Source organism: Odontesthes bonariensis, chromosome 18 (assembly GCF_027942865.1).
Source record: "Odontesthes bonariensis isolate fOdoBon6 chromosome 18, fOdoBon6.hap1, whole genome shotgun sequence".
NCBI classification, from domain to species: domain Eukaryota; kingdom Metazoa; phylum Chordata; class Actinopteri; order Atheriniformes; family Atherinopsidae; genus Odontesthes; species Odontesthes bonariensis.
In genome coordinates, this window is record NC_134523.1 from 21,181,042 (window position 1) to 21,204,689 (window position 23,648).

Consider the following 23,648-nt stretch of genomic DNA (forward strand, 5'->3'; position numbering starts at 1 on the left):
CAAAACTAACATTTTCAGAACAGAATAACATTTAATCACACCAGCAAACCTGGAGAAACACTGACAAACAAAAACCTAATATATCCAAATATATTAAATAGGTTAATCTAAACATCTTTTAATGCTTGATTAAGGCTTTTAATGGCAAAAATTAGGAATTAGAAGAAAAAGAAATTGCTCAAATGGTAAAGTGACTTTTACCATTCAGCGATAAAACTTTGGCAGGATGTGTAGGAGTTCCTGCATCAACTTCCTGAGTACTTCCTGTTGAAATCTGACGAGCACAAATAGAAACAGAGAGCCTCCACCACCTGAAAATCCCAGACAGCAGCATCAGAATACTGATGGTTTGGTTTGTGTTTCAGTAGAAAAGACAATATTTGAGCAAATCCCCTTTGCAGTACGGGTGCTCTGGTGACAGCACTGGGGTGAAACAGAAAAGAGAAGACTCAGTCCTCAAAGGACTTAATATGTCTTCTAACATTTACGAGGACCCAGATTTCTCTCAGAACGTGAGATACAGCAAAGGAGCGCAGAACGACAGAGAGGACAGAGTGGAGAGACGAGTCGATATCTACGAAAGTGTCGTCAACTTCACAAGCGCTCAGGCTGATCCGCTGTGGCAGCAGGGAGGTAAATATCAAACAGTGGACAGTTCAGATTAAATTAATTCAATGACATTGCATTTTCATTTGTGCAAAAACATTTTGATACTGATAAAATAATGATAAAGACTGTAATATTTGCAAAACTAGACTCTGTATATTTGCATATTATTTTAAATTTGTGCTTTGTTTCCGCTCTTATCTCATCTTTTATCATTTAGCTGCTGTGACAGCTGCAGCTTTTTAGCACAGCCAGCATTCTTATCAATATCATGCAATCTGTTTTGTGAACCAGGGCCAAATTATATGAAATATAATCTGTGAAATACTGAGTATGCAACATTTATATGGTTTAATGAGCTTTTACAACTTATGAGCTAACTGGTCTGAAGGCAAAAATGAAAACATTGTTGTTTGTACAGACAGACATGATTTGTGTAGTTGTTTTTTGCCATGAAACGTGACTTTCCAAGCTACAAATTTCTGAATACATCACATAGTCCACTGTTTTCTTCTTCCACGCCAGATTGTTTTTGCACTTTTTGTTGGCACGCGGTCTCCTCTACTTATTTTTTGGCATTTGATATGTTCCCTGTATGTTTGGCTAATTTTATTTACAGTTTTTCATGTTTTTTTTCTTGAACAAATTTCGATGTTGGGCTGTTTTTACAACATTTTTACTTGGCCATGTCATTGCTAACATCACACACTTCAAATCAAATTGTGTCCCTTTTTTCGCATTTGCAGGAGCGCACACTCACAACCGACTTCCAGCTACCCGAAGAAACCCCGTCAGAGGCTTTGCTCTAATTCTGGGTCTCCTCTGTCTCCTGCTGTTTGTGGGGATCAGCATCCTGTTCGTACTCTGTAAGGACATTGCGTGGATTTTCATGTCACACTTTGAGTAACTCAAAGCTTTGATGAATGTTTATTTTTTTTCATCACTGCCATATCCATTTAATTTATGGTTTCCCCAGATGTTACAGTTGTTTTGAGAGAAAAACTGCTCATAGCCAGATTTGAAGAGCAGATAAAAAACTGCTCGAGTCAGCAGAGGAAAAGTTACTGCCAGTTTGGAAAAGAGAACCAGACAGAGGGGCAAACAGCAGGTAAGGATTATTTAGTTTTGCATTATTAAAATGAATCACTCTAATTAAAAGGAAGTAGAAAAATACAGAAGTAACAAAAAGCCAATTTTTAAAGAGTGGCAGAAGGTTAGATGCAGTTGTTACTACACATCTCGAGAGAAGAAAAACTGGACAGAGAGCCGGAAAGACTGTAAGGGGAGAGGAGCCAAACTGCTGATAATTCGCAACATTGAGGAGAAAGTAAGTGTCTAATGATTGAAATTATTTTCTTTAATCTATGAAATTCATGTGAGAAGTTATTCAGAAGTTAAGAAACGGGCCCTAAACCAGCAGAAAGAGAACAATATATCCATTCTATGGTGTGCTAACCTGTATATCTGTAGCTGGGCTGTTTTTTTCTGCCTTGTATCACTGCATGTGTGCATCAATGTGATCATCCTATAGGTGAATTTGTTCTGCGTTTCTCAGAAAAAAACACACAGAGTATTCCTGCTTTATGACTCTTTAGTTTTCTTCAGCAACTAAAGTAATAATGTTAAAATTATGCTACTGAGAGGATATCTCCTGAAATTCTAAAATTCCTCTTTTACTGGATACTTAATACAACTTTAATCTGTAATCATATCAGAAGGGATATTTAGTTATAGTATCTATAAACAAGACTATCTTTCATTGTATTACAAACTGTAAAACTTGCTCAGCTAATCAAAAATCTACTTCAAGGGTGGTCAATTTTTTAAGTTGTTGAACTGATAAAATTCAGAACCATTTTTTTCTTACACTACACAAGTAAATAGTCACATTTATTTGGTTCATGCTGCCAAAACAATTCTGCCCCATGGAGGTGTGAACCCCACAGTACCTTTGAAGGTGTCCATCAGTATCAGGCACCAGGATTAGCAGCAGATCCTTAAATGATTACAAGTTGCAGAGTGGACCTGCGTTTCCATCACATCTCACAGGTGTTTAGTCTGAGCGAGAGCAAGAGTTTGTAACTGACACACCAGATGAGTGATTTTAGAGAATCATGTGGGGATTACTTTATATGATCCATTAAGAAGACGGCAGACGCTTAAAAAAATACTTAAGGGTGAAACAGCTAACAATGTCACACCTAAAACTTGCCAATGTTGGACAATGATCAGTTCACTGTCTGCGTGGTTCACTCATGATGTTGATCTTTGTGACAATCAAGCCTTTTCTCAAGGAAGGAAACAAGTCCTGAACAATTACTCCAATGTGGCACACAGCAGACTAATTTCACCTGTCAGTGGATGTAATGTTGTGACCAGTTGCACTGGAAAAAATGCCCCTCCAAAAATAAGTAAAAAAACAACAAATACAAGATGTTTTTGCTTGAAATAAGCAAAAAAAATCTGACAATGGAACTAGTGAAAATCGGCTTGGCAAGATTTCTTGAAATAAAATGTGATATTTAGGACTTTTGAGTTAAAAGTGATCTTGAAATTAGCTTAAAAACCACTTCAAATGAAAAAAAAAAGCTTGTTTCATATGAAATATGACTCAAAACAAGATGTTTTCAAGACTTGTTCATTTAACAAGATATTCAAGATGTAAAACAAGTCCCTATATCTGGCTGAAATGGTACTTGTTAGGCAATTATGTCTTATATCAAGTGTAATGAGATACTCTATGAGAAAAATATTACTTTCCAGTGTGGTGTGATTTACAATGTCTGTCCTTTGTCAAGGTGCATAAATAAACTGGTAGAAGTTTTGTTTTATTGTTAATATCAGGTTTTAAACACAGTAGATGAGAGAGAAATTGTGAAAATATGAAAAATGGTTTTACTGCTACATAAACGAGTTCAGAACTTTGATGATTATCGTTTGCCTTTTTGAAAAATTACAAAGGAACTCTTTAGTAAGCTGAATTATCATGGAGAATCCTGGATTGGTCTGGAAAGGGTAGAAACAAAGGATTGGAATACCCAGTGGAAATGGATAGATGAATCACAACCAATATACACGTAAGACAATCTTAATTATTTTCCTTTTTATATCAAGGTCATATTTTCTAACTGACAGTAGAATAATAAAAAAATCCCAAATAAGTGTAGATCTTTCAGTACCAATGGCTTCCAAATCAAAAGAATCTGAACTGCTTTCTTGTCTTCCCTTCCTCAAACTGTATTTGGTTTATATCTGAGAGATCAAATGTCACAGAAGTTGATCTGATGTGGAATCTTAAAAGATCAAGATGAACTTGCAGTCTCATGTAACACCTCACGGGGGCACCAGTGATTTCATGTAATTATTTTATTGAATTAGATGTGAAATTAAAAACTCTTCAACTAAACCAGTTGCAAGACAAAGAGACGGAGTTGTTTAACAGATGTGTGAGAGAGCTAAGATTTTGCTTTGAGTGTTTCTTAATAATACATAAAAGTACCAGCGTTTAACAGGATGTTGTTTGTTCAACAGGGCCTGGAAAACAGGAGTAAATGTAAACCCTGAGGTTGGCTCCAAAGCATATATCGATGCAAATGGAAACTGGATGCACACCAAAAGTGGCTTAAAGCACTGGATTTGTGAGAGGATGATATGTTAAGTGTCCTGGTGACCTCGTAGCGCAACATGTACCATCCAAGAGTAATGTGTTGGATCTGATTCTTTAACTTTCTTTCCACAAACTGTTCTTCCTACAGATCCATCTCACAAAGTCAGTGATAAGAAAATAACCTGAAAAGGATCATTTAAGTGTGTAGAAACACACAAAACTAAACTGTCACCTTCTCTCTTTCCCTTCTCTTTCTCTGTTAGTGCGGTCTCAGGTCTCTCTCGGTTATTCTCTTTGCTATTTCGAAATTGTCCTTTATTTCAACTTAATTGTGGCAGAAGTGACTTGTTGTTTTCTTTTTTGTGCAAACTGTGTATGTGTCATTTCACACATTCAACACATATACGCTGCTGTTGATATGAAAACCTTTCATCAGCGAGAGCTCATCTCTCTTTGTTTTAGCAAAGAATAACAGAAGTGTTAAGATGTAAATGTTTGGGGGTTTTTTTTGGTCACGAGAACATGTAAAAGATGTGGTGATTTCCTGTAAAGAAACTAAATAAAACTAAAGATGCGTGTTTCTTTAAAACTCTCAACTTCCTCAAAGTCTTTTTGTGGAAACCACACCGAAAGGTTTGGGCAGGAAACGCCAGCAGCCACACCAGTACAAATATATTTCATCTTTAATCTGCAGAATGTGTCTGTGCTGCATTTTGTGTGAGAGCAGCTTAGAGCTTCAACACGGTCTGAACCTCATATGAAGTGCAGCACCTTTCCAACTGTGTCAGTTCTCTCAGGATGACCTCAGATATTTACGCCCAACCAAAGAAAGTAAAATACTTCAAAAAGGCAGAAGAAGACCAAGCAGAATGGGAAGAGAGGGAGGTGAACATCTACGAGAGTGCTGACAATGTCGTCGATAGTCACACTAATTTTCAGTCCCTGGAAGGAGGTATGTGAATGACATGATGTTACGATACGATAATAATGAATGAAATTTAGGGATGATGGATTCATATCTACACCTCATGTTTGCTGTACTCTATGATCTTTCCTTCAGTTGGACCAGAGACTCAGAACCATCCTGCAGATCAGAAAGGTCCTTTCAGAGGAACACTGTGCATTGTGGGAGTGCTGTGCATTGGGATGTTAGCTGGGACCATCACCCTGTCCATATACTGTAAGATAAAATGCAATACCTTCAAATGAATCTGCATGATAATTTCCTTTTTAACAAATTGAAAGGACTGCTGTATATCTGTGAAGTACATAATACCTGCGTACTATTTGCACTGTAGAAGTCAGTCATTTTAGAGTTACTACAATTAAGAGTTACTTTATTAACTTAGTTAATTAAGATGTTACAGAACAAGGAAATGTGGTTTTGCCACCACAAAGCAAAGGAACGGATGGTAAAATTCACTGCTTTGTTTCAGTGCATAAAAGTTCAAAATGTAACTGTTCTTGACTAAAAGTGGGGACAGCACACAATTTAAAATCCGGATAAAATCCAGATGCATTGTTCCTTAGTAGAAGTGACATAATTTTCAAGCTTGCTTTCATTTTCACTACCAGCTGATCTTTAAGTCTGTTGGTCGAGTCTTGTGCTTTGCTGCTAAAGTTGGGGCGTATCTGGGAGACAAAGGCCATGTTAGAGGAGGAAGAGATGCACATTCTAAGTATGATGAGCTGCTTCAAAGTGCAGACAGTATGACAATATTCAGTAACTTCACCTGACAGGGTGACACGGTCTGTGTCTCACTGTGGCAACATTTGTGCTCACTCTTTTTTCCAGGCCTCACTACATTGCATTCAAAATGAATAGGCAGCTGTATCTGAAGTTTTGACTGGCATTGTGTACGTCTCTGATATATTGTGTTGCTGGCAGTGTGTTGAGATGTTTCATCAGCATCAGTGATGGAGAAGGCAAGGCAATTTTATTTATAGAGCACAATTCATACACAGGGCAATTCAAAGTGCTTCACAGCTACATAAAATCACAAGAAGGCAATAAAATCATTAAAAAAAAATAATAATAATGAAAAATAAATAAATTAAAAAAAGTGAAGAGTGCAGATAAAATACTTTCAGGTGTCATATGCACAGCTAAATAGAACTGTTTTCAGCCTGGATTTAAACATTGTCAGAGTTAAGGCTTGTCGCACATCTTCTGGAAGGCTGTTCCAGATGTTAGGAGCATAAAACTGAAACGCAGCCTCACCTTGTTTAGTCCTGACTCTGGGCACCAGCAGGAGACCCCTCCCTGAGGTTCTCAGAGCCCGAGTTGGTTCATATGGCTCTAACATGTCAGAGATGTACTTTGGCGCTTGACCACAAAGAGACTTGTACACAAGCAGAGCTGTTTTAAAGGTCCCATGGCATGAAAATTTCACTCTCAGAGGTTTTTTAGCCTTAAAATGAGTTCCTCTAGCCTCCTTAAGTCACCCCAGTGACTTAAGGCAACAAAGTTAGAGGTGGAAGAGTATCTAAGAAATACGTATTCAGATCTTGAGCAGCGTAGAGTAGTAGGCCTTCCACCTGACATGCCACCATTAGGAGAGATAGCTCATAAGATGGACGTTAGACCACCTAGGTGGAAGAAGGTTGAGGAGGTAGTCAGGCGTGCAAAGGCTTCGTCGGCCCCAGGGCCAAATGGAGTCCCCTACCGGGTTTATAAAAGTGCACCTGATATCCTAAAGTTTTTGTGGAGGCAATTAAGAATAGTTTGGGAGAAACAGGTTATTCCTAGAGCATGGCGTAGGGCAGGAGGCGTTCTTATTCCAATGGAGAAAGAGTCCTCGGACCTGAGTCAGTTCCGGATGATCTCTCTCCTAAATGTAGAGGGGAAGATTTTCTTTAGTTTGGTTGCACAGAGATTAGCTAGTTATTTAGAAAAGAATAGCTTAATAGATACTACTGTGCAGAAGGCAGGAATACCAGGTTTCGCAGGGTGTTTAGAGCACACTAGCATGATTTGGCATCAGATTCAGACAGCCAAGATTGAGAAAAAAGACTTGCATGTTATATTTCTAGATCTAGCAAATGCATTTGGTTCAGTGCCACATAGCTTTATTTGGGAAGCATTTGAGTATTTTAGAGTGCCTGTAGTAGTGGTTAACTTAGTAAGAGCATATTTTCAAGATATTAGACTGTGCTTAAGTACAGCAGGTTTCACAACAGGTTGACAGAGGCTAGAAATAGGCATTATGGCAGGGTGTACAATTTCTCCATTAGCATTTACAATGACCATGGGGATAATTATTAGAGCTTCCAAGTGGGTTGTAGGAGGAGAGAGACGTCAGGATGGCATACGCCTTACGCCAATTGGAGCATACATGGATGATATGACGTTAGTGACTACAACAGTACCATGTATGAAGAGAATACTTGAGAGACTTGATAAAAATCTAAAGTGGGCTGGGATGAAAATCTAACCTACTAAGTCTAGAAGTATCTCAATAAGTAGAGGGAAATTAAGTGATAGAAAGTTTGTAATAGATGAAGAAAGCATTCCAATAATAAGGGAAAAGGCAGTGAAGAGTTTAGGCAGGTGGTACCAGGCAGACATGAATGATGGAAAGCAGTCAGTGCAGTTTCGTGAAGATGTTGTTGAGAGACTGGATAGAATAGATAAATCAGAGCTTCCAGGAAAGTTGAAGCTGTGGTGTCTGCAGTTTGGATTGTTTCCTAGGTTGATGTGGCCACTGTCTGTGTATGAGATTCCATTATCTGTTGTAGAAAAAATGGAAAGATTAGTTAGCTTTTATATTAGGAAGTGGCTAGGTGTTCCTAGATGCTTAAGTACTGTGGCACTGTATGGGAAAGGCATGCTCCAGCTCCCAGTATCTAGTCTAGTAGAGGAGTTTAAATGTACTAAAGTTAGGACAGAGCTCCTGTTAGCTGGGAGTAAAGATGTGGTAGTTAGTAAGGTGGTTCCAAACCCAACCAAGGGGAGGAAGTGGAATCCAAGAATGGCAGCTCAGGAGGCAGAAGCAACTCTTAGACATACAGAGATTGTGGGTAATGTGCAAGTAGGCCGGGGAGGCTTGGGGCTTGGCCCAGGCAAACCAGTGTGGAGTAGAGCAGGTCCCAAGGAGAAGAGAAAGCTAGTTGTTGAGCAGATTCGTAGACAGGAGGAAATGTTAGGGGGTGCAAAGGCAGTGGCTCAGGCTAAGCAGGGACGGTGGGTGAATTGGGAAGGTGTAGAAAAGAAAAAGCTTAGTTGGAAAGAACTGTGGAGTATGGAGGAAAGGAGTATTAGATTTTTGATAGGGGCAACATATGATGTATTGCCAACTCCCCAGAACCTAAAACTCTGGGTAAATGGAGACCCGTTATGTTCGTTATGTTCAGGTACTGCAACTCTAAAGCATATTTTGTCAGGTTTTAAGGTTAGTCACAAGGCCGGTATACATGGCGACATGACCAAGTATTAAGAAGTTTAGCTGCAGGTATTGAAGATAAACGAAGGCAGGTAAACTTAGGAGGGTCCAAGGTACAGAGAGTTGCAATTCAGTTTGTTCAAGAGGGGGAGAAAGTTAAAAAGACGATAAGGAGGCACGGTAGCTTGGAGGATGCTTGTGATTGGGAGATGCAGGTAGATTTAGGAAATAAGCTTGTTGTTCCCCAGGAAATAGCCTCTACAAACCTAAGGCCTGATATAGTCTTGTGGTCTAGGAGTAGAATGAGAGTCTATTTCATAGAGCTGACTGTTCCTTGGGAGGAATTAGTAGAGGAAGCATATGAAAGGAAAAAGCTTAGATATGTGGAGTTGGGGGCAGAAGCAGAGCAGCGAGGATGGAAGGTTAGAATCTGTCCAGTGGAAGTAGGATGTAGAGGATTTGTTGCAAAGTCTGTTGTCTCATTGTTGAGGGAGCTGGGTGTAAGTGGACAGAGTGTGAGAAAAATAGTGAAGGAGGTTTCAGATAAAGCAGTAAAATCCAGCCAGTGGATTTGGATTAGAAGATGCAATAGCAACTGGGGGCCCAGCAGGGGGGGCACTTAGGGTAAACAGACTTTTGAAAAAGCAAAGAAGAAGTTCAAGCTATTTAAGTGGAGGGTTTGGCACATGTGATCCTTTTGAAACCAGGCGGCCATTTTGGGTGAGTTGGCTTGGAGTGAGTTGTATGGCTTTGTTTTTGCTGGCATTGTTAGTGATTATAGGATTGTTTAGGTGAGTTTGTCTGCTGAATCTGCTAGTGTGTCTTGTCCTTCCTCCACCTCTGGCACCCTCTATATTTTCATTACCCCTACCCGAACCAGGGTTTGAATCCCAGTCCTGCTTTTCTTACCTCTTTTATTTCTTCCCCTACCCGAACCAGGGTTTGCATCCCCACCCCGCTGTGACTGGTGTGCAGTTGGTGAGAGTGAGTTGTATGGCTTTGTTTTTGCTGGTATTTTAGTGATTATAGGACTATTTAGGTGAGTTTGTCTGCTGAATCTGCTAGTGTGTCTTGTCCTGCCTCCACCTCTGGCACCTTCTATATTTTCATTACCCCTACCCGAACCAGGGTTTGAATCCCATTCCTGCTTTTCTTACCTCTGTTATTTCTTCCCCTACCCGAACCAGGGTTTGCATCCCCACCCCGCTGTAACTGGTGAGCAGTTGGTGAGAAGCTGAGGTAGATTATGGTTGTTGTGGTGTGAGGGGCAGTGTTGGCTGGCATTAGGGGGGTGACTCTGGGACGCCAGTGGTCATCGTCTAGCCTCCTGGAGGTGTCGTGGGCCCAACTAGACGAAACACTGATGAAAGGAGGTTCCCACCTGATGACCCCAATGATATGTTGGTCAGCACTGCTCATTGATCTATATAATACGGAGTGTAGGGAATTATTCACTGAGTCTGGTCCTTTATTTTATTTATATTATTTTTTATTTTCTTTAGCACAAGTTTCTTGTGTTTATATTGAATCCACCCACACCTGCATTACCTTACCCGCCCAACTCATGTGGAGTAGACCGAGACTCGCCAAAGAAGACTCGCCAGTTACGACTGAAGACAGTCACAGAAGATATAGCAATGGCTTCCAAACGACGTTACCATGCGAAATGTACTATTCCAGGATGTGAAGATGAAGAGAAGAGTCTGTTTGCGCTTCCATCCTCTGTCCCTTTGAAAACGGAATGGCTTAATTTCATTTATGAGGGACTGGTGCCCATGCATGTCCCAAAGAGCGTCAGTGTTTGCGCGACACATTTCAGAGGAATGCTTTCACAACTTGGGACAGTACAGGGCAGGTTTTGCCCTACACCTGAAGTTGAAGCCTGGATCAGTGCCAAGCCTTGCCGGTCCATCAGCTACCCACACCGATCAAGTAAGTCATAATTCTTTATTTGCTAGCCGCTAGCACTTTATGGGTGCCAGCTAACTAGCCAACATTAGCTGTGGAGGTATTTATCCATGAAACCTACACTGCGCTACAAAACCTACTCTGTTAAACTGGTTAGATTTGGAAAATTGGTTCTAAAACAAGACATTTGTCTTTTGACCAAGTATCTTACGTGTAGGGGACTACATACAGCATGAATACTTAGGTAAGCAAGTCTAGTTATGTTCTGCGGCTAGATACGTCTGTTACACGGAAAATGACGCCCGACGAAAACAATTCATATTTTGTAAGCCTTTCTTTCGATTGGTGACTTTATATTTTGTAAGCATTTGTTACGGTTTGGTGACTTTTTTTTTTATTTTTTTTTTTACGTCGAGTCGTTTCTGCGTCTTTCGTGTGGGATACGCGATCGGGTGTTGTGGCTAGGTGAAGGGTGTTTAGCAAACGTTTGCTGACTACCCTCGAACATACACCATTATGTATCTGTCAATTCGAACACAGTTTTGACTTCAAATCTGTCGTGACTCGTCAGTTTATCACGAGTGTAATGCTCAGCTTTCGAACCATGAGATGTGTGCTCTCTGTCTGCATCAGGTTCACTCTTCACTGGCCAGCACATCAAGTGCTCACGTCCAGACATCCCGGACCAGGGATGCTGCCTGCCAGACTGACCCCATTGTCAATAGGACTGCAGCCACACCGAAGAATGTTGTCTTTCTCTATATTGGAATGCTTTGCAGGTGAGATGTTTTACCTTGTAGTTTTTAAAAAGTTTTTGTTGTCTGAAATGTCATTTTTGAGCCGGGTTTCTCCACGAAACACCTAGACCAGGTCCCCTGAAAAGATTGTCTTGTGAATGTAATTTATATTTGATTTACCAAAAAATGTATACTTTTAGGGGGTTTTCAGATCATAGTTCCTATGAAACTTCACAATATATGAAAAGCTTTTTTCCAAAATGTTTTATACCTACTTTCAAAAATATTGTTTTATTTGTTACTACCATTAAAAGCAGCATTTAAATGTTTCAACATGTTATGTAAATCTCAGCTAATATCAATTTTCCTGATGCTTGAAATCAGATTTAAAAAAAGTAATGAGAACAGCTTTTATAGCATTTTGGAAAAGAGCTTTTCATATGCTCTCCCATGATGATGCATGTGTCTCTACCAGCTAACCCCCACCACCATGACAAATGAAAATTCTGTGAGAAACACCGTTTACACATTGTTTCTTGTACTTTCAGACTGTACTTGGCGGCGATCCACTTTAATGAAAATGCGAACCGACCACAGGCCCAGACAGCAGACGGTGTACCTCTCTTCAAAATCTCCTTTCCCAAATCCAAGAAGGGAGAGTGCAGTCAAACGTCAAAAGACTAAGCCAACCTTTGGTAAGACCTCAAAAGTTCAAGAATTCAAGTCCAACTACTTTTGCCTGTATCAAATTTACTGAGGTTAGTTCCAACAAATAGGAATACAAAAAATGTGAGAAATATAAATCTAAACAAACATAAATATATAGAACAAATATAAATATATAAATAAACATTGAAATGTACAAATGACTAACTGAAATATACAAATGTTGTGCGTGTACAGTGTGAATGAATGTTCTGTGTGAAAAGGGTATGTGGATGTCCTGATGGACCTAATTTTTCACACGCGAGGCAGTCTAAACCCGGTGCAGTGTCCTTCATCATCGGGGTACTCGGCACGGATACGCAGGACCACACAGGCAGGAATGACCACTCTGATCCGGCGACTGTTCTTCTGTTATTGCTATGTTGTACATATTTACATATTCCTATGGATTATTCTTGATTGTGTTTTAATAATGTCTTGTAAATAAATATACAAACACTCTTCATACTGTCTGCATAGTTGAATTATCAGGCTCTATTGGGTGGGTATACTGTAAACTCTATGTATGTGGCTATGAGTAATTATTTTACAACGCTTACCGATGCGTTCTTCTCAGGCGTAAACTGCCAAAATGGTGCCTGTAGACTCGCCCAGCGGTTTGTAGCGAATATACATTGAGACAGACCGGCTCAAACCCTGGATGATCCAGCATACATGCTGGCTCTGCTGCCACTTCTCCTAGTAGTGCTGTGACCTAATCAAGATTAGAACTAGACATGGTAAGTGTCATTTCAGGAACAGGTAGATTGAAATGTTTACAGTGTTACCTGAGGGATCTCCATGCAGCATCTATTCTCCCTTTCTGTGGGCATTATCTCGCAAATTCCACATTGACACCTATTATTAAAAAAAAAAAAGGCAGTGTAATGATATTCTGTTTTCAGGTAATGCCGACAAACATAACAATGAAACATCTTTAGTGGCAAGTAAATGAGTTAACAGGTGAGCATGGAGAATAATTACATGCTGGTCAGAATACTATCATGTTTTTTGCATGCCATAGACTACTGTATAACTACATGGGCAACGAACAGCTGGCTGTTCCCAGTGAAGACAGGCTACTAAAAAGGTGTACACAGAAATCTGCAGCATAAGTTTCACTTCGTGTAGTTACACTTTGGATCCAGCACCTGGTCAGGATATGATGAGGTATGTTGTACAACATTGTACAACAGTGTTACTGTTGTACAATGCAAGGCGACATTGAGAAAGTTACTTGGTGTAGAGACTGGAGATGCCAGCAGCCATACTCAATGTTAGCACTGCAAATACGTGCCCACATTGCAAAATAAGTTGGGAACTTATACGTTTTGTAAGCAAAAATAATATTTTAGGTAGTCCTGATGTAGTGACTACAATTTCTGCTCTAATTAGGCTACCGTAGGCTAAGCGACTGCTAGTATCTGCGCACCTCAGTGGTTCGGACCGACCCAACTATAAACGTTTCCAGACATAACATTTCAAACTCACCATTCTGAGACGTTTTGCTGAAGGCGCTGCTGATCTGCAGTTTGTTGCTGAGCTGCCTGCGCCTCGGCTTCAGGGTCCGATTCCAGGTCGAAGGCGAACGGTACGAATTGTTTGCTCACCTGCCATTTCTATTTTTTTTTTTCCTACTAGCAGGCAGCTAACATGCGCGTAGCCAAAACAGAGAATCAGACACGCCCCCATTCAGCCATGACACACCCCTCGCGCTCCTCCTTGCTTCTCATTAGGAAAACAGGGCACTGGAGAAAGCGCTGAAATGCGGCTTTCTTCTAAGAGGCCAAATCTGCGTTTTCCGGGTGAATTTTGAGAACGCCTGGGGGTATAACATCCTGAAGCCTCCGAAAGCCCATTTAAAGTGCCGCTACTATACCATGCCATGGGAACTTTAAAGTCTATTCTCTGAGCGACAGGAAGCCAGTGCAGAGACCTGAGCACTGGACTAATATGGTCGTATTTCCTGGTTCTAGTCAGGACTCGAGCAGCAGCATTCTGGATGTACTGCAGCTGTCTTACAGCCCGTTTAGAGAGCCCAGTGAGCAGGCCGTTACAGTAGTCTAACCTGCTGGAGACTAACGCATGGATCAGTCTTTCTAAGTCTGGTTTAGACACTATTCCTTTGATTCTGGCAATGTTTTTTAGATGGTAAAAATCTGCTGATGTTACAGATTTAATGTGGCTCTTAAAGTTCAGGTCTGAGTCCAATATTACCCCGAGATTTCTAACTTGATAGTTAGGTTTTAGAGAGAGAGTCTCAAAGTGACTGATACCACTTTCTCTTTGTTTCTGTGGGCCACAGACAATGATTTCAGTTTTGTCTGAGTTTAGCTGGAGGAAATTGTTTTGCATCCACACACTGATCTGTTCGATGCAGTGACACAATGTATCTACAGGCCCGTGTTATCCTGCCGTCAGTGACACGTAGATCTGAGTGTCATCTGCATAGTTGTGGTAGGACACATTATAGCTGCGTATTAGCTGGCCTAGTGGAAGCATGTACAGATTGAACAATACGGGTCCCAGGATTGACCCCTGGGGAACCCCACAGGTCATAGCCATTTGGTCTGAGACAGTTACCAATTTCAACAAAATATTTCCTGTCCTCCAGATAGGACTTGAACCAGTTTAAAGCACGACCAGAGATTCCCACCCAGACTTCTAACCTCTGTAATAAGATCGCATGGTCAACTGTGTCAAAGGCAGCACTCAGGTCCAGCAGAACTAAGACTGTGACTTTACTTGCATCTGTGTTCAGGCGGATGTCATTTGTCACCTTGATCAGAATTGTCTCAGTGCTGTGGTGGGGCCTAAAGCCTGATTGGAAAGTATCAAAAGCATTGTTAGACAGGAGAAAGTCACTAAGCTGTTGGTATACAACTTTTTCTAGGACTTTGCCTAAGATTAGCCGCTTTCGGACAGAGTAGTTATAAGAACGCAGTTATCAGAACTGTCCTACTCGAATTTCGTTCTGATAACTGTCCTTCCCCAGCGGAACTGTTTCAGTCTGCATTCGCACATGAGTCGGGACCAGGTCGGGACTTTGCGCTGCGCGCAGCCGTCTGCGTCAGTGACGTGTTACGTTAGCCGTTTAGCGCCACATTCAACAACAAAACAAAACAAAACCGGTAAAAGTAAGGAGAGAAGAAAAAACACCACAAAGAAGCTAATATGGCGAGCGGGGAGGCCACCGTGTTCATGGTCTGCATGATGGTGATATTAATCATGGACGATCACATCAGGCGTCTAATATCGAGGCTGGAAGAGCTCACAGAGAGAGTCAGGAGATACTTTTTCATTTCATGAAGGAAGAAAGGAGAGCAGAGCGCTCCAGACAAAGGAGACCAGTGTAAGTTTAACTTATTAAACACGCGCCGGTTCTGTCTGTGTGGTATGATGAAACATTTCAGCCGTGATGGCATGACATGGGGCGTAGCTACCGACCACCACACACCTCCGTCAGATGCGTTCTATAGAACCATGAAAAGACCCGACCTCGGAGAAGGAGCTAAATGGTTATAAGAACTAAGGGAGATAGCCCCGAGTTCCTGTATGTCCGAACACGGGAGAAAAAGGCCCCGTGGATTAAAAGATTATTAGAACTACCAAAGGTTCCTACAGTCGGAAAGCGGCTAATGGCAGGTTTGATATGGGCCGGTAGTTGTTCAGGACTGTGGCATCAAGATTGCTCTTCTTTAGAAGAGGCTTAATGACAGCGGTTTTTAAGGCCTTTGGAAATGTTCCAGTCTGGAGTGAGACGTTGACTAGATGAGCGAGTTGTGGTAACAAACTGCTCAGCACAGACTTTAGGAATCTAGTGGGCAACTCATCAAGGCAGCACGTTGATGAACTCAGACTGCAGATGGTCTCTTCGACTGTTTTGTCATTAACAGGTGTGAAATGTGTCAGCTCTAGGTATCCAGCTGGCTGCAGAGTAGTTATTTGTCTTGTGGAAATTATTGCATTTTTAATGCCTTGAACTTTGTCATTAAAGAATATTGCAAACTCATTACACTTGGATGTAGAAATGAGTTCTAAAGGCAGTGAAACTGGTGGGGTTTGTTAATCTGTTTACTGTAGCAAACAGGACATGAGAGTTGTTACTGCAGTTTTTGATGATTTCAGAAAAATAACTCTCCCTTGTTCTACGCAAAGTCTGGTTGAACACATAGCTTTTCTTTGTAAGTCTCATAATGAACCTGGAGCTTTGACTTGCGCCATTACCATTCGGCTCTCCGGCACTCCCTTTTCTGTGCCCTGACCGACTCTTCTTTCCTCCATGGCGCCATTTGCCTACTTTTAACCATTCTAACCTTGACAGGAGCAATAGTATCCAAAACATTTAAGAGACTTGATGTGTAAGAATTCAACAGATCATCAACATCAGAACACGGGGTGTTCTCAAACCTAATCATTTCCATAAACTGTGTCCCTGTTCTGTCATTTATGAGTCTTCCCCGAACCACTGCAGACCCAGCGGCTGATTTGGGTGTAACAGACAGGTCGAAGAAAACACAGAAATGATCAGATAAAGCAACATCGACGACATTCACGTTTGAAATTACAACACCCCTTGAAATGAGCACATCTAGAGTGTGCCCTCTGTTGTGGGTGGGCTCAGTCACATGCTGAGTTAGACCAAACATAGAGAAGCACAGGCCTACTATGGAAACAGAAGGAGAGAATAACAGTGGTACTAAAAACAGTGGGACAGTAGAAGAAACAGGCAGGTTGTAGTTGATCAGACTATCTCTGTGAGGTAAATTATCACTGATGCTTGTGCTCCTCAATATGTGGTGAGGCTGTTCGCTGCCCTGCTGGTGGGACCTTGTTGATCTGAAAATGTCAGAGGAAATGTTCAAGAAGGCTCAATCTTGTTGAATAAACCACACATTCTAAGTTTTAAGACCTGTAAAGAAAGATAAATAAAAACTTTATATCTCCAAGAAAGCTTTTCTTTATCTTTGCATGTCTGTACATACATACAGTGTTAGTCAAAAGTTTGGACACTGACCTATTTTTACAAATGTTGTTGCATGCATGTACGTGGAACACTACTGTTTGTGGTATGTGCTACAACTTCCTCCATAGTCTCTGCTTAAAGCGACACAACTCAGAGAGAAACAGAGACTTTGAAGGCTGGTCAGTCAGTTTTGAGCTTCAAGATGTCTGCAGAAATTGAAGCTGCAACAGATCTGAAAGTGAAATATAGCAGAAGGCTCCATAAAGATGGAAGAGATGAAGAGCAAAGCGAGGTGGAGATGTTAGATGATGGAGAGCAGCACTCTGATCTTGGCGTACAGAAATCTGGTAAGCAGGAAATATTGAAAATGACTTCACGTAGATGATACTAAGAAATATGTTGTGATACATGCTGTTTCATTTAATCAGCCAACATTATCAAGTCACCTGTTGAATCAAACATGTTACATCATCATCCATTTTAGTCTGTTTAACTACAGCACAAAAGAAGATAAACCTGTTTGAACCATTTCTAGATAACGTAGGGTTACTTAACGTAATCCCTGGTTCTTTGATAACTTCGTTCGGTGTTTCACTATGGGGAATCGCCTTGGCGTGACCAACTGCGGAAGCTCCAATGACACAACGTCTGTCAGTGACAGACAGGTCGAGCTGTAGTGGGGCCCCGCCCCCTCATACTATCCAGCCGACCCGCCCCTCCAAACACATTCTAGACCGGTTTCTTCCCGTGTCTATGCGAAGAGGGACGTGATGGTGAAACACCTCACTCTGTTATTAAAGAACCAGGGATTACGTTAAGTAACCCTACGTTCTTTTTCTAACTTCGATCGGTGTTTCACTATGGGAGATATAGACCACTCCTGGATTGCATAAATCTCCCGAAGCCCTAAACAAATTAAAGCCCAGCAGATGCTGCCATGCAGGCCCCGGTCCGTTGTCCTCTAGCACGGCCCGTGCTACAGATGGCCCCGAGACATCCAGCCTGTAAAACCTTACGAAAGTGTGGGGCGTAGCCCAGCTCACCGCCGCACAAATGTCCTGCACTGACACTCCTCTAAACAGGGCCCATGACGTGGCCATGCCCCTAGTGGAATGAGCCCTCAAACCCTGGGGGGGCTGCAAACCCTTACACGCACAAGCCAGAGATATAGCCTCCACAATCCAGTGGGACAATCTCTAGCGGGACAACGGCTTGCCTTTATGGGGAGTGGCCCAGGACACAAACAGCTGGTCATCTTTCCTGAACCCTGCGGTCCTACTCAGATACACATGAAGCGCCCTGACCGGGCATAATGTGTTAAGCTTCTTCTCCTCTGCTGAGGAGAATGGAGGAGGGTGAAAAGCCCACAGCACCTTTATGTCCATGACCTGTGCTGGTAGGCCTGCAGCACTCAAATTCCACCTCTCACAGGCCAAGCCCAGAGCGCCATACGGTCTGGGTGCGGGTGGTAGATTTCCCCGCTCGCCTGGGAAAAAAGATCCCTGCGTACGGTGAGCGGCCACAGCTCGCCCGCTAGCAGCTGTATTATCTCCGCCACCCACTGCTTGGACGTCCACCATGGCGCTATCATGATTAGTGACAGGCCCTGCTCTCTTAAGACTCTAGCATGGTTGCCGCGTCTGCGAGCGGTGTTGATGGCGTCACGATTTCGTGCACGCCATATATAGTGGCGCAAGTCGATGCACCAGTCGTTGCAATTTTCTCCGTCACAGAGGTGGCGCTGCTATGTGAAGGTTACCATTACTCTACAACCACGAAAGTGGAGAAGAAAACAATGCCTCTGTCAAGAGCAAGAATACTGTAATTAAAGTGATAGTTCGGAGTAGATTCACCCTAGGGTAATTTGAACCGTGACATCCAGCCAAGTAGCCCACCCGAAGTTTTTTCGATCTAGGCTGAACATCAGCTGAGTTACTGAGTTATCCCGAATAGCTTAGTACAAGCGCTAATGGAACCTGGCAGTATCTCCAAAATTACCACACTAAAATCACATGCCATGACACCAAACTTCTACAGTAGTACAAATATGGTCTGTACTCACAAAACGATGCATTTTGAAGTTTGTACATAGTCCAGGAGTTTATTATAATCAACACAAGCCTAATAGCTTCTCTGCTGCTAAAGCTGCGTTGATGTCACTTCCTTGATCTGGGAGCTTCAATGTAAGATGAGGGTTGATCTACTACTGTAGACAACAAAGCAAGGCTGCTCAATTTTTCCATTGATAAAATAAATTCACAACTCTACAACATAAAAATTCATAAAAAATCATGTAGAATATAGCATATACTTTGTTGTTAAAACGGAGATCTAAAATGGGGCGAAGAGATGAGTTCCACTTCTTGGGAATGAGGAAGTAACGGGAGTAAAAACCCTGTTGACCTTCCTCGCTCGGGACGGCTCTTATCGCTTGTTTGTTTAATAGCGATGTTATTTTGTCCTGCAAAACCCGAGCTGCATCCCCTCTGGCTACTGAAGCCACCACACCGTTGAATCTGGGTGGTTTCATAGCGAATTGTAGTCTGTACCCCTGAGAAATAGTTGACAAAACCCATGGATGAACTGCGCATGCGCGCCATCTTGCCGCCCGGGCCGGTAACGTGCTCACGTTGGCGCGCTGTGGTGACATCACCCGTCGCGACTGGCGGGATCCGTCTCCCAACAAAGAGTGTGAGCTCCACCTGTGGGAATTGAGGGGACATGGCAGTGTTTTGTTTTTATTTCGTTTTGGGGAAAGCCACTCTCCCTTGGCTGAGAGCCTGGATGCGAGGTTGTGAACTTTCTTTCTGTTAAACAGGGTGAAAGTGCTTGGTGACACTGTGTTACCTGCTGTCCCGGTCTCTCCTCCTCGACTTGAACCTGAGGGGAGAGAAACAGAGAGACCTCTGGACCTGCCAGAGTCTCTGAACCTTGAATTCCAGGGATTTGCTTCATCCATGACTCCCCTCTTTTCTTTATGGGAGGGGGGAGGGAGAGATTGGGGCTGTCAGTTCGCCTGCTTTCTCTTCCCACCCATGGGGTATTGGGGGCGGCCTCGGCCTCTTGCTGCCGCTGCAGCGAAGGAGTGATTGCCCCATGGCCTTTGGTTCTGCTGAGGCTGCTGCTGAGGCTGCTGGTCAGCCTGCTGAGCAGTCCCCACTGTCTCCCCCTCACTGCTGAAGCTGCAGCAGCAAAGCCGCTTCTTGGACCCTGAGGCGGACGAGGGGTGGGTTTCTGTAGAAGACAGAGATCGAAGGCTTCACCTTCACCTTCTGGCCCAAACAGACCTTTGGTGGGGTCATACGGCGCGTCCATCACCTCTGCCTTCTGACCATAGCTCAGGCCTGAGAGGTTCAGCCACAAGGCCCCCTCACCTGAGACTGCCAGCCCCATCACTCGACCGCAGCCTTGTACTGCGCCTTGTGAGGAGCGAAGGATGAGGTCATTTACGACACAAATCTCGTCCCAGAGACCTGGGTTAGGTGACCCGGAGTCCAGTTGTCGGCCCATCTCCTCCAGGATCTCTGCCTGATATGCGGACAGCAGTGTGGTTGCATTCAGAGAGCATACTGACTGCGCTGCATACTTGTACATCCTCTGGAAGATGGAGGCGGTGAGGCGCTCCGTCTTGCTGGGCAGAGAAGTGGTGGAGAAGGCTGAGAGAGAGCTTCGGTTGGGGTGCAGGTGAGAAGCCACCGAAGGATCCACTACTGGGGGTTCGGCCAGCCCCAGTTCCCCAATGCCATGGATCTCTAGCTTAGAGTAGCCCTTTGTTGGAAGCTTGCTCCTGAATGGGCTGGACCAGTACCGGCTCATTTCTTTCATGCAAGCCGGTACTGGTGGCAGGATTTCCTTTGATGGTGGCTGGGCTGGTGGGAGCCTTTTACCATCATACAAATCTCTCTCTGTCCCCTCAGCATCCTGGGCTGCTGGCCATTGCACACCTAATTTTGCTGCAGCCCGTTTGCAGACCTCATAAAGATTACTGTCCACTGGTGGAGCAATATCTGATGCGCTGGGGGGTCTGGACTGTTGGGTAGGAAAGGTGGAATCATCCACCTCTTCCTCCATCTCATCCATGTCGAGGAGGTCAGAGTTGGCATTGCTCTCTGCGTCCACATCACCCGGCTCCCCTTCGAGGATGTCCTCGAATAGGGGAGGCAATTCCGGGGACCCATCTTCCATCATGTCGGCCCAGCACTTTGTTGATCACAACTGATGAGTGATGGTTGCTGTCTGTGGGGTGGCTGCCGACAGGCAGGGTCCTGGTTGTTAGCCACCGCACTCCTTCTTTCCAGGATCTTTTCTGGCATCGACGCACAGTGGGTGCACGACTGGGGGTCTGCCAGCGATGCTTGGGCGTGTTTAGCGCTCATGCAAGCGATGCACATGGGATGAGGGTCCCGGCCCCAGATGGACGCTCTACATGATGCGGGGCACGGGCGGGATGCAGCCTCTTTCTCCTTCAGGTCCGACCCCTTGGCGGGGGTCGCGGCCTTAAACATGGTGGCCAGGAAGGGGGATGTAGATAAATAAACAGCCGTACAAAGCTCTCCGTAACGCGTTAGCCGACGGTTATTAGCGTTAGCCCCTGGGGTTTAGCCGAGGCTAACCACGTACGGTTAAGGTCGGCTCGTCGTGACACGTTAGCCGATCTCCCGGTACACAGTTCAGTCAACAAAGACAGCACTAGCAAGAGAAAACCGGCTGACACACCGTAACGTGTTTGTCCGCGGGTAAAATGCTGCACGGTAGCCGACTGCACCAGTGTGTTAACACGGTGTAGTCAGATAGCGGCTAGCCTTGACGCGTTAGCCTGATTTATTAAGTAAACACAGTCGTTGGCTACACCGGTAACATAATACTGGGTAGCTGAATGAGCAGCTCGCCGCGAATCGGACACTGCTCAAAAGGACCGTGAATAGGTACTTACTCGGCCAATCCAAACCGAACCTGGAGCCGCGTTCAGCGACGTGAGTCCTTTACGGATCGTCTGAGAACAGTTAAGCGGATGTCCAGGCTAGCTCGGCTAGATTAGCTGAGGGAGCTTCGTTTCGTTCCTCACGGGAAGATAGCGAGAATGTGTTTGGAGGGGCGGGTCGGCTGGATAGTATGAGGGGGCGGGGCCCCACTACAGCTCGACCTATCTGTCACTGACAGACGTTGTGTCATTGGAGCTTCCGCAGTTGGTCACGCCAAGGCGATTCCCCATAGTGAAACACCGAACGAAGTTAGAAAAAGAACTTGATGGGGAGACTTGGAATGATTTGAGTCTAAATGTTCCACAATTAAGTGAATGAAAAGAATACAAAGCTTTGCATTGAAAATACCATCAAAACATTCTTGATAGTGGATTCCTTGTGTGTTTCGGTGCAGGGAAGAGATGCCATTTTAGAGTTTTCCAATCATCCCTGGGAGTGCTGTACCTTCTGATTCTGGCTGGATTCTTTTTACCCTGTGAGGATTTGTATTCTTACATTTTCTATGTACACATGGAGCCACTTAGAATTACCTCTCCCAGCCAATTTCAGCCAGGAGGACCCTCCCACCTCATATAGACTCTGGCAGAGAATTAGCTGGGAGGTGAATTGCCCATGCACAAAACAGTGGGCTGTTCTAAGTGGCTGCATCTTTAGTATTTCCTGCTTTTATATGCATTTTATGTACAATTATTTGATGCTCCTGCTGTTGTTTGGTTCCTGTTTTTACTTGATATTTCAGTTAGAAACAGGAAATGCTGCTTAAAGACATGGTAGGTAATCCTGTTCAGAAACACATTTTGTAATACTGGGTGAAATGGTCCGTCTATCCTGAGAGAAATCTATACAAGATGTATTTAGAAAAAAGGACGAAAATAATCAGACCTCTGTGGCAGCCTACAAAAAACCAATCAGATGCCTCTGCTTTCTGCCTACGCCCCCCTCTGCCGGCTCCCTGCTCCATGTGCGCATGCGGTTCCACCGGCTTTGGATGAAGCACTGACGGAATGGGGAGGGGGGGGTGGAGCTTAGAGGAGTGGACACTTTCGAATCTTGCTAGCTCTCTTGCTAGCTCTCTTGCTAGCTCTCTAGGATTACCTACCATAGCTTTAACTGTTGCTAAGTGACAATGTAGACGTTTGACCCTATTTGGTCCCAAACACTTACAAGGAGGTTGGCATCTGGTGGACGGAGGCGTTGGTCCACAGTTTGAGACCAAACCCACACAATGTTTTCTACAGACCTTTCACTTCTCTAATTTGCTATGACTTGTGAATGGTTAAGATTAGGGATTAAAAATGCATGGTTAGGAGGAGAAAAGTTTCAAGGTCGTCAATCCATCACTGCATTTTTTATTCGTAGATATTTGCTTCTACTATTGTGAGATTTGTAACTAATTATTTCAATTAGGAAGGAGAAGATCTGCACATTCTGACCAGATCAATGTTTAATGACACCATTTTTCAAAAGACAAAACAAACAGGACAGAAATATTTCAAAATGTGATGAGCAGCTGTAAAGTGCAGACAGCATGATAACTTAACCAATGTAACCTGAGAGGCTGACATGGTCTGAGTGTCAGTGTGGAGACATCTGTCCTCTCACACCTTTTTTTTTTCATGCAACACTATAACCACTGCTCTCTGCTCATTTTCAAAGTGTGAAGAACTTCAGTTTGTAGCATTGCAGCAGTCCATAAATACTGTCAGTACGAATGAAACACTGAACTTCATTACACAGCTAATTTTGAGCATAATT

General features: G+C 43.3%; 2 protein-coding genes and 1 long non-coding RNA gene across 5 annotated transcripts in view; all 3 read left to right on the top strand.

Annotated features, from left to right (window-relative positions):
* The first annotated feature begins 325 nt into the window (after window positions 1-325).
* Window positions 326-4,264, top strand: LOC142367577 (uncharacterized). The gene is made up of 6 exons (XM_075449582.1): window positions 326-633; window positions 1,353-1,472; window positions 1,583-1,714; window positions 1,809-1,933; window positions 3,568-3,683; window positions 4,138-4,264. Exons 1-6 carry the CDS (start codon window positions 471-473, stop codon window positions 4,262-4,264), a joined length of 783 nt encoding a protein of 260 aa, XP_075305697.1. The 5' UTR covers window positions 326-470.
* A 740-nt stretch (window positions 4,265-5,004) lies between these two features.
* The window catches only part of LOC142367576 (C-type lectin domain family 17, member A-like), a 108,420-nt gene continuing 89,776 nt past the window's right edge, over window positions 5,005-23,648 (top strand). For both annotated transcript variants that reach the window (XM_075449580.1, XM_075449581.1), the window contains exons 1-2: window positions 5,005-5,165; window positions 5,274-5,393. In XM_075449580.1, coding sequence (XP_075305695.1) covers window positions 5,012-5,165; window positions 5,274-5,393 — 274 coding nt within the window. In that variant the 5' untranslated portion in view covers window positions 5,005-5,011. The remainder of the gene's footprint in view (window positions 5,166-5,273; window positions 5,394-23,648) is intronic.
* LOC142367578 (uncharacterized) lies at window positions 10,395-12,279 on the top strand. Of its 2 annotated transcripts, XR_012767124.1 has the most exons (4): window positions 10,395-10,527; window positions 11,137-11,282; window positions 11,789-11,935; window positions 12,144-12,279. It is a non-coding gene; the product is annotated as an uncharacterized LOC142367578 (long non-coding RNA). The 2 variants fall into 2 exon arrangements; XR_012767123.1 differs by lacking the exon at window positions 10,395-10,527 and having other exon boundaries at window positions 11,003-11,282.